This window comes from Narcine bancroftii, chromosome 1 (assembly GCF_036971445.1).
Source record: "Narcine bancroftii isolate sNarBan1 chromosome 1, sNarBan1.hap1, whole genome shotgun sequence".
In the NCBI taxonomy this organism is placed as follows: Eukaryota; Metazoa; Chordata; class Chondrichthyes; order Torpediniformes; family Narcinidae; genus Narcine; species Narcine bancroftii.
Window position 1 is genome coordinate 128,233,651 of NC_091469.1, and position 15,870 is coordinate 128,249,520.

General features: G+C 38.0%; 1 protein-coding gene across 11 annotated transcripts in view; it reads right to left on the reverse strand.

The window, feature by feature from the left end:
* Positions 1-15,870, reverse strand: part of LOC138763897 (microtubule-associated serine/threonine-protein kinase 4-like) — a 588,435-nt gene that overhangs the window by 430,256 nt on the left and 142,309 nt on the right. For 10 of the 11 annotated variants that reach the window (XR_011357883.1, XM_069938893.1, XM_069938918.1 and 7 more), the window contains one exon: positions 12,483-12,607. Coding sequence is in view for 10 of the 11 variants with exons in the window: in XM_069938893.1 (XP_069794994.1) it covers positions 12,483-12,607 (125 nt within the window). In the remaining variant the exon portion in view is untranslated. Of the gene's footprint in view, positions 1-12,482; positions 12,658-15,870 lie in introns of all 11 variants that reach the window. The other variant, XM_069938937.1, reaches the window with a different exon arrangement.

Below are 15,870 nucleotides of genomic sequence, written 5' to 3' on the forward strand. Positions count from 1 at the left end.
CAGCCAGCAGCAGCCAATCAAGGCACAACAGTGATTTACCACAACATTCATACATATGATTTTCATTGAATATAGAAAAAAAATACAGATTATGTTCATTCATAGACATGCTAATACCAATGTCCTTTCCTAATTTTTTTTTCCAGCAAATTTATTGAACAATAAAATAAATACCATTAAAAATGTATTTCATACATATTATGTTATCTGCTTTCAAAACCCAAGAAAAATGATTCAATTTCCAGACAACTTTACTGGAACTAATTTTTCCAAATTTTGGGATTACATTTTTAGAGTAGGTTTTGTTAGAAACAGAATTACCTTTAAAGAAATTGCTCGAGTCAAAAATTGAGAACAAAGAACATTTATTAAACAACAATGCAAAGTTGGGTGCTTCCCCTTACCCTGGGAATACACACATACACTGGGGCTCACCCAACTTTTATACAGTTGATTTCAGTATAGGAATACCCTCCCCCTTACATTCTTCTGCCTCCTGCTGAAGAGGTTTGGCATTAGGCAATCCTGCCTGCCTACGTGCTGTTTCTGTGCACTTGGTGAACCAGGGGGTATCCTGTCGGTGTCCCTTCATGATATTGTCCTTATTCACACCTTCCTGATTCTCGGAGCTACAGTCTCTTGATATGCAGAGTTCGCTAATCCTGTCTAGGGTTAACTAATTTAATATGTATAACTTTGTAAATCTGTGTAAGGTTAACTAATTAGATATGTAGAACTTGGTACTTCTGTCTAGGGCTAGGAGACCCTTATCTCATCCAGACTACCTCAACTTCCTACACTCTATTGTTCCTTACCGCTCCTTATCTTATTCATATGGTGGGCTCATTGATCTTGTCACAAAGACTAGAAGATTCTTATCTTAAATGTGCTGACTCTGCTTTCCTGCATCCTAATTCCCAAGCTCATCCTGTTTGTACTGGTTACATTCATTTACTAATGTATGAATTTTAGTTTCCTTCATGTTCATAATTTTAGATCAGTTTTCTCATCTTTCACAATTTCATTAAGCAGCAGTTTCATAAAATAAAATTATGATAAAACCGTGATTTGTCTGGTGAAATTCCTCAGCCAAATCGCTGTTTTCCTGCAGTTTAAAACAAAGCATCTTTGGCTCGTCTCAGGAATCATACAATCTCGAAAAAAAGATTTTCCTTTTGTGGAAAATTAGAATATACTGGGCAGCTATACTTGATCGGATGATGTATCTGCTGATGCCCCTGCTGGTTCCTTCCGCTTTAAATTTAGTTGTCTCGCCAAACAGGCAGGAAACATGAAGGTTTGAAATTACCAGGTACTTCTTTAATAAGTGATGACAACTCTCTGAAGGCCTGGCCACTTATTTGGTTCTCCCTGTGTCGGGAAATCCCCTAGGGCTGTGCACATGAATGAAACAAGTGAAAAGAGGCTTTGAAAGCAGGTTTTCAAGATGGTCCTGAGTTTCCTTCTTGGGTGAGAGGAATAAAAGTTTATTCCTGCTCTGCCCTGAATTCTACTTCTCTCATCCACACCCTACTCTCCAATCCCCAACTCCATCAATGCTCTAAATTGCTGGTGTAGTCTTTGAAAGCTTGAATATATGCAAAGCCCTTGCCATTTTCTGGGTGGGAACATCAGCCACTTAAATTAAGTTCATGCGGAAGTATTGCAGTGATTTGACTGGAAAGTAAAAATATGCCTCCTTATACCAGGCTGGTCACTCAAATTCCCAGATAGCATTATTAGGATCTGAATTAAAATCATTTAGAGACGTGCCATTTGACATGCCATCCAATTGAAATATGAATTCAAATTTTTCATAAGAGGTAAAAAAGGAGTAAAATAATCAAGGATAGACTGATTATGGCACCCAGACAATGACCAATTATTTTGGTCTTATTAAATACCAAATAAAATTTAACACTTGTTTAAGGAAATAATTATAAAATTGTTCGTAACATAATCATGGCAAGTGCAGAGGCAAACCACAAAAAGATTACTGGCTAGATACAAAAATTTGCCAGCTGTACCCATTTATCACAAAAGTGCTTTAACATTTTTCTAAAGCAAAACACTGTATTCAGAAAGCTTTAGGGCATTTTAGAAAGCTATAACTAACAATATATCACAAAAATACAACAAATTTTGAAGGCACACAGAAAGTAGGATAATAAGCACATAATTCATTCAATCTTTTGAGTGAGCAATAGTATGCATCTTTTTTTTAAAAAACACAAAGAAAGCAGAGCAAGAATGAATAATTAAGGTAGGCACTAAGGTAGACATCCCTTCAGTAGCTTTAAGTCTACATGTATACAAGTGACAAAAATTGGCAACTGTACCTTTTTGAAAATAATTCCCAAATCAAAATTCAACTTATTCTTCACAATGCTCGTCCCAAGACAGCTAGAATGAGAACTGAATGAAACATACAAGAGCTGTATTTTTCATCAGTTCAACATGCAGGATAAGAGTGTTTGATGCCTGCACTCCATATGTAGGCAGTGTTGGAGAAATTAACTCATTGAAGCAATAACCAAATTAAGAAAAAAAAAATCCACATTCTACACTTGCATCATTCAGTTTTTGTCCTTGCTTCCTTGGAAATAGTATTGCCATAAATTACTCCCTCCAAAATGTGGTTCAATTTCCAATTTGGTTTTAAGTAATGCAAATTTTAACTAAATTATTGTGTCTACTGATGTCACACCAGGTCTGCACCAAACATCAAATCTAGAAATCGGACTGCTAAATGTGTTTTATTAGTGTGATTTAATTCAATATAACATCAATTTCCCCAAAATAGATCATATACCATTCAAGAAATTCTAATCTTGATCCACATACTGAACCTAATGACATTAAATGTCCTGCAACAGATGCCACAACCCAATCAAACATATTAAAGCACAACGTTTTAGAAAAGCAAATGGCTGTGGTACAGTCTCAAGAGAATAAGAACTTGCTGCATTTGTAATTTACTCACAATTACAGGGGCAACTCTACTGACTTTGGGACACTTCACCTTCTTGGTGATCAATCCCACGGGGAGTGCTGGTTGAGGTTAAGAACTAGTGAATGACTCTGTCACCAGTGAAACTAGTGCACTTCATGACTGTCGACTTTGGGCTCATTATTAAACGTTATCTGGGAAGCATCTGAGATGCAAGCACCTGCCTGAAAGAGCATGGTAAATTTTAAATTAAAAATATAATTTTTTTAAATTTAGAGATACAGCATGGTAACGGGCTCTTCCTGTGCCACCTAAATACACTAATAATCTACAAATCCCATAGGTTTTTGGAGGGTGGGAGGAAACCACAGGACCCAGATGAAGCCCATCCTGACACAGGGAGAAAGTACAACAGCCTTCCAGACAGTGCCAGATTTGAACCTTGGTTGCTGTCATAGCATTGTGAGAACTGCAATGCTAACCGTACTGCCATCAGAATGACCATGGACGTTATCTTTTTTTTCCAGCACCACATTTTCATTTTCTTAGATGACACCAGGAATTTTGTCAAGAGAACACAGTATCTATCACCATACATGGAAAATGCTTTATTGCATACTGGAACACAAGATGGTGGCTACCTCGACCCCTTAGGAAATTGACAGCTTTTGTCTCAGTGAGTGATAATTTGTCACTTACATAGAGGTTAGTTATAATAATCAAGATTGGAGACTTCATGCAGTACAATCTTCAACTACATTTGTCAGCAGACAACATGTCTGTGAAGGTCCAGGGAACCGTACCTTCCTTGGGCTCAGGGTCATTCCAAGGCACCTGTTGCTGATCTTTGCCATATTTCTCACTGCAGCGTTAGATGTTGAACATTCATCATTGTGGTAAGAGCAGCTGAAAGTACTGCATCTCAACACAATGAGCAGAGTGGGAAGGGAGATGCATTTTAAGTCAGTTAAGATCACAATTAATGATCAAGAAAACACCTTTGTGAAACTCACTTGGTCATTAGATAGGTTTGAAGCTATTGAACAAATTAATTGTTCCAAGATCAAGTGCTTTGGCATGATGCCCAATCTGGATGCCATAAAACGGTTTTCCTTCCCTTCCTGTCCACACAGAAGTTCATGTTGACCCAAAGGCAAAATTGAAAAGACATTTCTCAACCACTATCTTCCATTCAATTGTTTGCCTTTGCGTCTCTGAAACCCATGCTATATGTTTACCGCAAGAGGTTTCCTTGGTCTATTTTCCACTTTTTCATAGGTGTCCTGTTCTTTTAATCTTAAATTATTTTCTGACTATACATTAACCATAGCTAATAATTTTATCTGTTTATCTTCAAACAAAAAGACATCAGCAACATAAATGTAACAACTGCTATTTAAACCCAGAAATAATTGAGAGAGAATAAAAGAAGTACAAAATGATTCAAATATTTCTTTGAATCATCGAAATGCACGACACAGAAACAGGAAACACAAAAGACCACAGACGTTGGACATGTCACACATCTATGCCAAAGACCCTATCAACTCACCTTGCCTATGTCCATCTATGCTGACCCTATTTGCCCACATTAGACCAGCATCCCTCCATGTCTCTATCCTAATACATGCCCAAAAGTCTTTCAGACTTTATTGTATCTGCCACACTACATATTCTGGCAGATTGTTCCAGATATTCACCACCCACTTAAGGCTCAGATCTCCTTTAAATTTCTCTGCATTTTAAACATGTGCTCTCCGGCTCTAGGCTCTTCTGGGAAAATGTTTTCCACAATCTATCCCATCTGGGCCCAACATGCTTCAGCTTCCTACAATCCAATGAGAATAAACCCAACCTTTCCAATTTCTCCTTGGAACAACAGCCATCTATTCCAGGCAACATATTAATGAATGTCTTCTGCACTCTTCAGTGCGCATACACATTGTACAATATACATGACAAGAAACTCATTATCATTATTGCTACCACATCCTTTCTGCAGTATGGTGACCCTCTTTTCAATAGTCTGTAGACTATACTCCAATGTTTTGAACATGCAAGGAAAGCCACATTCTCTGTACAGTGTAGTACAGAATCTTTAGGCTTTACTCAACTTCAACTGCTCTTCTATTCTTCCTACACATTTCCCTCATTAAATTCCTTCTGCCAAATCTTGTCACGCTTTTAACCAGATTCCACCCATCTCCCTTAAAAGACAACTGCATTAATCAAAATTATTCATTTCTTGAAAAACTTGGACTTCTCTGTGCTATCAAAGAATGAAATTGAGAAGCCAGTGTCAGCTATTTTGAATATTCTTAGACCAATGAATCCATGAGTTGCTGGGAACTTTCTACTTCTTGAAAACTTTGAGATCATTTTCTTTAACTTCCTGATAATCCATTGTGTTGAGGTCAAAATAGAAAAATAGAAAAAAAAAGATGATAATCTCCAGTGTTACACAGTTCTGTGTTGTGCATTGATCTACGTGTTGTGTGGTTAGATTGCCTTAGAGAGCCAAGGTGAAGGTGGACTGCTGAGAGAGTGGAAGACGGACTGAGCATGTGCAGAAAATTATCTAAAAATTTCTGGACTTGGATGACAAACCACCACTGGGGGTGCTGTGGAGTGGAAGAAGGCCCAGAGCATGAGTCATTGTCTGGAAGACAGTTTAGAATGTTGGACATTTTAAAATGGATGAACATTCCGAAGGCAGCCAGAAGGATCCAGACCAAGCCATTGTTCCTCTCTCTGCAAGCAACACAATACAACTTTGAACTTTGTGCTCTCTCCCTCTCAAAGATCTTTTGGCTTCAGTTTACCAAACAAACTGAATTTTGTCTATGATCTTTGCTTCGGTTGAGATTGAAGTTTTGTGAGTCTTGTGTGTTTTGTGTTTGTTTTGTCTAAGTTTTTCTGTGGGCTGGTTGGAAATATAACTTAGACTTTAATTACATATGTTATACTGAGGCTGGGGAATTAATTAGTTTTACACTGTTATAGAAATTTGTATAGTAACCAGTGAGCATTGTTATAAAAGGGGGGATTTTGAATTAAAGTTTGAAGGTGAATTTTTGTAAATAAAGTAATTGTTCATCTTTACCCCTGCATGATATGCCTTCGTTATGGTTGCTGGTTTGATCTTGCAACATAATTTGGGGGGATCGTCCGGAATCAAACCAATTTGGAAGCTTTAGGGGCGATTGACTTGTGCTTAGTTATCAGTCGTCTGAGTTTGACTCAACCTCCAGCTTGAAATTAAAAATAAACAGTGAGTGTATAAATCACCAGCAGAAAAACCAGCAACTATAAATATTGACCAGTTCATAGCTAATCCTTCAATGGTTAATTTAAAAATGGCTAAAAAGTCAGAACTGATGGTTATAGTTGGCAAGTTAAAACTTCTTACAGTAAACACTGGGATGAAAAAGAAGGAAATTGCCCGAAAAATTGTTAAGCACTATGTAGGAAAGGGGGTATTTTAAGAAGCTGCATTAGAATAGCTTCCAAAGGAGAAAACTTCAGAGGAAGTAAAGTTGGCTTTGAGAAAACTAAGGTTAGAGGAGAGAGAGAGAGAGAGAAAGAACAGAAGCATGAGCTAGAACTAGTTAAATTAAAGCTGACCCGAACACAAGGAGAGGGAGCAGCCCCAAAACCCATGTGCTGGTCAGGAGGAGAGGTTTCTGGTCAGTAGAGAAGTGAGGTTAGTTCCTCCATTTGAGGAAGCTGAAATAGACCAGTATTTTCAGCATTTTGAGAAAGTAGCTGTAAATTTAAAATTGGCACCAGACCAGTCATTCCGGCTACAAAGTGTTCTTAAAGGGAAAACCCAACAGGTGTATTAGTGTCTCACGGTACAACAAGCAGCTGATTACGAATTTGTAAAGCAGACTATACTCCGATCTTATGAACTAGTCCCAGAGGCTTATAGACAAAGGTTCAGGAGTTTTAAAAAGGCAGCAACCCAATCTTACCTGGATTTTGCTTATAGGAAGGTTGTGTGTTTTGATCGGTGGTGTGCCACAATGAAAGTAGAAAATAACTTTGATTTATTGAGGGAAATCATTCTGATTGAGGAGATTAAAAATTGTGTTAATGATGATATTCAAGTGTACTTGGCAGAGAAAAATATAAAAACTTGGCAAGATTTGGCTAAATTCGGAGAGGAATAAGCTTTAACCCATGAGTCTAAGTGGACACCAGGGAGAACTTTGCAAAGCAACACTGCTGATAATCCAAGTAGAGTAGAAAGAAAATCTAGAAGTGAGGTTAAAGGAACAGAGGAAGAGAGGAAGAGAAATGGTGAAGGAAAAATTTTTGAGTGTTATTTGCCAGAATTGTAAGAAAGCAGGGCATATAATAGCAAATTGTTCTGTACTGACAAGGAAGAAAGAGAAAGGGGTGGGACCAACTACCTGTGTTCAGAGTGAGAAAGTTAGGGATATTTTTAAACCATTCATGACTGAAGGTTTCATTTTGGTTAAAGAATTATCCAATCAAGTGCCAGTTAAAATCCTGAGGGATACTAGATAAGCCCAATCGCTTATATTAAGCAACATTTTGAATTTTGATGAGAAGACCGATACTGGAGATGTGAATTTAATTAAAGTCATTTGTGGTGAAGCAGTGCTTATACCTTTGCATAGAATAGTGATGAAATCAGACTTAGTTAATGCCCCGGTTACGGTAGGGATAAGATCAAGTCTACGAGTGGATGGAGTTTCTCTTTAGTTAGGGAATGATTTAGCAGAGGGTAAAGTCATACCTGCAGTGAAACTCACAAGTAAGCCATTGGTTTATGAGTCCGAAAAGGATTTGGAAATCTACCCTGCGTGTGTCATTACTAGAGCCATGTCTAGAAAAAAGTTAGAGGTAGAGAAAGACTGTGATGAGCCTGTAGTGGAGGCAAGCACTGAGGACAAACCTAAGGATCCAGCTTTACTATTGTCAAGAGAAGAGTTAATAGCTAGACAAAAGCAATGTCATGATCTTGCTGGGATAAGAGATAAGATTCTGCCTAACCAAGAAATTGAAACTGTGCCAGTGGTTACTTTGTTCAGGATGGAATATTGATGACAAAGTGGAGACCACAAGTGATACCTGCCAGTGAAAACTGGGCAGTAATAAGGCAAATTGTAATTCCCAAAACTTACAGGAATGAAATATTAAAGTTGGCTAATATACACCTTTAGGAGGTCATCTTGGAGTGAAAGAAGACGGCAGAAAAGATAATGAAACTGTTTTATTAGCTGAAATTAAGAAAGGATGTTGTGAACTTTTGTAGAACCTGTCACACTTATCAACTAGTGGGCAAGCCTAATCAAGGACCACCAGTGAAACCTTTACAACCCATCCCTGCTTTCGGGGAGCCCTTCTCAAAAGTGATAGTGGTTTGTGGTGGCCCATTGCCAAAAACCAAAGCAGGAAATTAATATTTGTTAACATTCATGTGAACAACTTCAAGGTTTCCAGAGGCTATTCCCCTGAGAAACATTAAATAGACGACGATTGTGAAGACTATACTAAAATTTTTCACAATGTTTGGACTACCAAGGAAAATTCAATCGGACCAAGGGAGTAACTTTATGTCTGGAATATTTCAACAGGTGGTGTATGAATTGGGAGCCCATCAAATTGTGTCGTCTGCCCTGAAAGTCAAGGGGCCTTGGAAATGTTCCATTTAACTGTGAAAAATATGATGAGGGCTTATTACATGGAAAATAAAAAGGATTGGGATGAAGGAATCCATTTGTTATTGTTTGCTGTTAGAGAGGCAATTCAGGAGTCTCTTGGCTTTAGTCCATTTGAGTTGGTGTTTGGTCATGAAGTTAGGGGTCCATTACTATTGTTGAAGGAATAGTGGATACATAATGATTATGTTTTCAAATTTAAAAACAGATTACATCACGCTTGCGAGACGGTAAGGAAAAATTTAAAAACTGCTCAGGGAAAAATGAAATTCGGTATGATCAAAAAGAAAAAATTAGAGACATTAAACCTGGCGACAAAGTATTGGTTTTGTTTCCAATGAAGTCAAACCCTTTGAGAGCTCAGTTTTCAGGACCATACAAGTTGAAATCAAAAATTAACCAGGTCACCTACGTCATTGAGATGCCTGATCAACGAAGAGAGACACAGGTCTGTCACGTGAACATGTTTAAACCTTACTTTGAGAAAATGACTGAGGAGGAAACTAGGATTCCAACCAAGGTGCTAATTGTAGAGGAAAGTAAGGAGGAGAAATGTTTTGTGGAAGGTCATGGAGCACAGAAAGTGATAAGCCCCAGGCTGAAAAATTCTATAGTTTTGCAAAACTTAGACACCAAGTTAAGGCATTTGACAAAATCAGAAAGGGAAGAAATGAAGACATTACATATGAAATTTAAGAAAATATTCCCAGATGTTCCAAAATGAACTACTGTGGCTTGTCATGATGTGGAGGTTGGTGATGCTAAGCCTATTAAGCAGCATCCTTACCGAGTTAATTCGGAAGAGAGCAGATTGTTGGATCAAGAGGTGGATTATATGCTAAAAAATGACATCATCTGAAAAGCAAGTTCAAATTGGAGTTCACCCTGTGTTCTGGTGCCTAAGCCAGATGGCTCAATTAGGTCTTGTACAGATTATCGAAAGGTAAACATGGTGACAAAGATTGATGCGTTCCCTATTCCCAGAATAGATGATTGAATAGATAAGGTGGGGAAGGCTAAGTTTCTTACAAAGATTGATCTCTTAAAAGGATACTGGTGTGTTCCTTTGACAGAGAAAGGAAGGGAGATTTCTGCATTTGTTACACCTTCAGGATTGTATGAGTATAATGTTATGCCTTTTGGAATGAAAAATGCACCTGGCTCATTTCAGAGAATGATTAATGCAGTAATTCAGGGTTTAGACCACACAGGAGCCTATATCAATGATTTAGTAATTAGTACAGATACATGGGAAGAACACATGCTTGAATTAGAGCAGTTATTTCAGAGACTGGTGGAAGCACACCTCACAGTGAATTTGCATGAGAGTGAGTTTGGACATGCCACTGTAATTTATCTGGGTTATGTGGTAGGACAGGGACAGGTGGCACCGTTGGAGCGCAAGTATTGGCTATCACTGTGTTTCCTATCCCCATTAATAAGAAAGTTCTTCGGAGATTTCTAGGTATGATTGGCTACTATCGTAGATTTTGTGAAAACTTTGCAGAAATTGCACTCCCATTAACAAAACTACTTGGAAAGAAAGAGAAAATTATCTGGTCAGATGCATGCCAGGAAGCATTTTTGAGGTTAAAGGCCATTTTATGTCATCAGCGTGTCCCCTAATTTTGAAAAACCATTCTCTTTAGCCGAGGATGCCAGTGACGAAGTGATTGGTGCTGTACTGTAACAGAAGAAGGATGGTGATAGAGTAGAACATCCTATTTCGTACTTCTCAAAAAAGTTTAATGACCATCAACTAAATTATTCAACCATTGAGAAGGAGTTATTAATGCTTGTTTTAGCGTTGCAACATTTTGATGTGTATATTTGTACTGCTCAAAAACCATTAATAATATACTGATCATAATCCATTAGTTTTTTTGTCTAAAATGAAAAATAAGAACAGACAGTTATTGAAATAGAGCTTACTATTACAAGATTTTGATTAATTATTACACACATAAAAGGGACGGATAATTTAATAGCAGATTGTTTGCCAAGGTGTTAATCTGGGTAGATATGAATCTAATCACATACTTATTGTAAAAAAATGGAGTGCTTATTTTATTTATGTAATACTTCCATTAATTGTTGAAAATTTGTTCTTGTGGACCAAATATTTTTTTTTAGCAGAGGAAGTGTTACAGAGTTTTGTGTTGTGTGGTTTTATGTTAAAAAGTGACAGTTTGCCTTAGAGAGCCAAGGTGAAGGTGGACTGCTGAGAGAGTGGGAGACGGACTGGGTATGCACAGAAAATTATCTAAAAATTTCTGGACTTGGATGACAAACCACTAATGGGGGTGCTGTGGAGTGGAAGAAGGCCCAGAGCGTGAGTCATTGTCTGGAAGACAGTTTAGAATGTTGGACATTTTAAAATGGATGAACATTCCGAAGGCAGCTAGAAGGATCCAGACCAAGCCATTGTTCCTCTCTGCAAGCAACACAAGAAGACCACTTCGAATTTTGTGCTCTCTCTCTCAAAGATCTTTTGGCTTCAGTTTACCAAACAAACTGAATTTTGTTTATGATCTTTGCTTCGGTTGAGATTGAAGTTTTGTGAGTCTTGTGTGTTTTGTGTTTGTTTTGTGTCTAAGTTTTTCTGTGGGCTGGTTGGAAATATAACCTAGACTTTAATTACATATGTTATATTTAGGCTGGGGAATTTATTCATTTTACACTGTTATAGAAATTTGCATAGTAACCAGTGAGCATTGTTATAAAAGGGGGGATTTTGAATTTAATAAAGTAATTGTTCATCTTTACCCCTGTGTGATATGCCTTCTTTGTTGTTGCTGGTTTGATCTTGTAACACCAGTCAGTAACCAGCAAGCAATTGGGTGGAAGAACACATTCAAGATCTGAAAGCTCTACCATGGATGACTATGGAAGCCAAGTTATTGGGTGTATTTAAGACACAGATTGATACATATCTGAATAGTGAGGGTATCAAGGTCATGGGGTCATGACAGAGAAATGCGGCTGTGGAAGAATGGATCAACTCATGTGAAATAGTGGAACAGACTCAATGGGCTGTACAGCATACTTCTGTTCCTATATCTTATGGTCTACACTCAAAATTCCAAAACTCGATCATGAACTTCCAAAGAGATTTCAGTTCTATGTATACCACAACATAAATACATTAAAAGTGAGTGAGAGAGAATGCATATATAACATATAAAGCATCAGGCATGTGAAAATGCTACTTACAAAGAATGATATGTTACAATGGCTATAATCTAAATTTACTTCCAATTAGTGCAATGCTATGTGGTTTGAATCCGACACTGTAAGGAGTTTGTACCTTCTCCTAGTGTCTGCCTAGGTTTCCTCCCACCCTTCAAACCTTACAGGAATCATCGGTTAATTGGTGTACTTGGGGACAAGGCTCGTGGACCTGTTACCATGTTGTATGTCTAAATCTAAACTTAAGCTCTATTCCAGGGAATTTAGACTGGAGGCCTTCTCCTGTATCACACAAAATCCAAAATTTTGCCTGCCTATGTAAAATAAAGCAATATTCTAAATACAGCTGAACTCGCATGTACAAATCAGCAATCTGTGCAAACTTCTAACCTCTGCTCCCACAAGGTCAAAACAGACGCATAGCCACAACATGTGAGTAGAATTTTTTTTTTAATTTAGTGAATTCTATTGCAAGGAGTTTTGGAAATTGGTGGTAACAGGAGAGAGAAAACAGACATTAAATAAATCATTACAGTAACTGGCATTTTTACTTTACTTCATACCACTTTTTTTAATCTATCAAGCAATTCCCATCAATCAAGCATGTGTCCTATTGTATTTTGGACACACAAATTTTGAAAGAGTGTACTTACCAAACTAGCAGTAAGGGAAGGAGCTGACTGGCCCAGTGCCTGGCTACGCATAAGGACGAGGTTTGTGGTCTCCATTGTCTGTTGCCATGACAGCTGTACAGAAGCAGGTGGAAGAAGGTATTTTCCTGTGCGGCAAGAAAGTTGGTTTCCCATCAGTCTAAGCAATGTACACTTCCTTAAAAAAACAGAGCAAGTGTGGTTACTGCCTTCCAAGGTGGCCTTATATTAGCGGAACCCAACTGACTTCTGCCTCTGGGTAAGATAGAATTGGAATCTCAGCTGTTGCATAATCTCAACTGTATTGCTTCTTCATTAAATAGTCTGAACATTGTGCTTAGGCTCACAAGTGCCAAATGACCACTTGGAAAATATTACCTCAAGATAACTTTCCAACTCAAAATATGACAAAGTTGGAAATGTTTCTGGCTACTGGCATCCCAACAAAAGTACAGACAATTGCCCAGGAAATGTGAAACTGAAGAATAGGGGTGCAGTTAAGGGCACACACCAAGGACAAACAGTTATAGTCTTAAATAGAATTTAGCTGGAAGAAATTTCTACTATTTATGCACTGGGTCAGAAACAGCCAAACCATTTATTGCTGATCAACCTCTACGGCCATTAAAAAATATATAATTGCAGAATATCCCTCCCAAGAGATTTCAATTTCCATTTACCCTTTACATCTTTCTCCTCAATCACATCCTAAATTCATTATTTCACTCACTCATGTATGAATCCTATTTATATGGTGTTACGAGCCCAGAGGACCCCAAAATCCAGCAGCAATAGATATTCACCAAGACAAATTGTTACTTAAACAAAGGTTGCTTTTAATTATCTTTAAACATGAAAACAGAATCACACTTTAACTTATCATTATTGACTTAAACTAACCTAGCTTAACTCCCTTCTAATTCTCAGTGCACGTGTATGTAATGTATGTGTAAGTTCAGAAAAGTTATTTGGTTCACAGTCCAATCTCACTTCTCATTTCTCCAAGTTCAATGGTTGCAGGCAATTCTTATACTGTGCACAGAATTTAACATTTATAAAGCTCACCGGGCTTTGGTGATTGAAAGGTAAATGGTTACCACTCGGGAAGGTTCTTGTCAGTTTTCAGAGAGAGATTTGTTGTATGCTGGACACCCACAACTAATTCCTTTTTAATCAGCCACTTCAGTGTCTTGCAGAAGAAACTTGCCCCAATCAGGGTTCTCCAGATGATAACCTCTTTCTTTCAGGTCACCACAGAGTTCCTTCTTGGAACTCTTTTTAATCTATTTCAAGTGAAACATTAGACAGCCAGTCCTCTCCTCTTGCATGAACCACAAGAGTTTGGACCAGACTGAATTAAGCACTCATAACCTGTCTTCCAAATGGGGTTTTCCACAAACTTGCCAGCTTGTCCTGTTCCAGTCCCAGTTGCTGCTGCTGACTATAAAACTGCAGAACTGAATTCTGTGTGTGTCTGTCTCTCTCTCTCTCTCTCACACACACACACACACACACACACACACACACACACACACACACACACACACACACACACACAGAGAAAACTTGTTTTACTTTCTGCTTGCAAAACCACATTACCCTCTTAGAATAGCAAGTTCCACTCCAGACAGTCAGCGGCTGTGACAAGTTCTTTCATCTGCTGCCTTTTTGCAGTCAACAACAATCCAGTCGTGAAGTCTCTTGGCACTCTCCAAAGCTTTTGCAAAGGGCAGGGACCGACATGTCTAGCATGAGCAGAGCTCCAGTATTTTAAATAAGATCTGTTTTAAAGTGTTTGTATGTGACCTACACTAAAAAACCTGCCCCAATTTATCTCCCAAAAACAGATCTATATACAATACAAACACAACAATCTGTCACACAGGTCTCTGCACAACAGTTGCAGTTTTCTTTTAATATTTAAATAACAGCTCAATCTACAAATATTCTTACCAAACTGGATGATGTCATATTTACCCAACTCTATTAGCAGAACTTTGCTCACATCAATAATCATTCTGAAGGCTCTGCGTAATGAACACAATCGACTTTTCTACTCAATTTAGTGCCATCAGAAAACTGAAATATGTTATATTTGATTCCCATCTCCATATTATTTCTGTACTCAAAAACTGTTTTGGTCCCAGCATAGATTCCTTCAGCACTCCATGAAGAATTGATTGCCAACCAGAGAAACACCCATTAAACCAACTATTGCTTAACCAATTCTCGATCCATGGCCAATACATTACCTCCAACTCTTTGACACCTGACTAAATGCCTAATAGAAATCCAAGTATACCACATCAACCCATTTCCCCCTATCCAGCAAGTTAGTTAAACATGACCTAACCTTCTGGAATCCACACTGCATTTGCCTGATATAACAATTTCTATTCAGATGTTTTGCTATTTCTTCCTTAATAATAGCTTTACACATTTTCCCAACTGCAGACATTAAGCTAACGTGCCTATTGCCTTTTATCTACCTCTTTTTTGAAATGTTTGCGACTTTCAATCCACTGGGATCTGCTGCCCAGAAAAGAGAACATGTTAGTAAATTATCTCAAATCCACCTGCTATAACTTTCACCATTTCTTTCAGCATCCTTGGAAGCATTCCATGAGGATTGGAGGATTTATCTACTTTTAGGTCTGCTAGTTTGCCCAGCACTATCTCTTTAGATATAGCAATTGTATAGAAGTCCTCACCTTTCATTGCCTTATTAACATCAATCTTTAATCACAGATTAGATGAAGAGCAGTGCTAGTTCATTTGCTCAGCTCTCACCCCAAATTTCCTGGAAAGGGCCCAAAAGGCCTCAGAGTCACACAGTATGGAAGCAGGGCTACCATGTACGTGCTAACCATCAAGTAGCAACTGACATTAATCACTTTGGCTGGGACCATGAACTGTGAAGTGTCTGCTCAAAGAACAGTCCAAACCTTATGGCAACATCAGCCTGGAGAGTGCTGTTCCTTCATAGCTTACCCCAAGTTTAGGCCACTCTCTTCAATATTACAAATTGCTGGGAGACCAACAGTATCTGTTCTGCTATCATCCCATATTGCATGCATTTTGATTCAGAATAATTACAGATCTTTTTTTTTAAATCACATTTGCATCATCTGGCATGAAAGGATGCACATTTATTAGATGTCATCTCTACAAAATGAAATCATCAAAAATTGTTACTGGTCTATTTGGCCTTTTTTATTATGTTACATGACAACTGTCAACATTTACAAAGGCATTCCATTTAATCATTTTGACAGGTAAAAACAAAGTAAGTCACTTCCCATTTTGCAGACCCCAATGTCTGCTATCTTCATCACTCAATTTGGGAATTCCCAGAAGAATCAAAAGGAAAGGAAAGCACAGCTAGGTGATT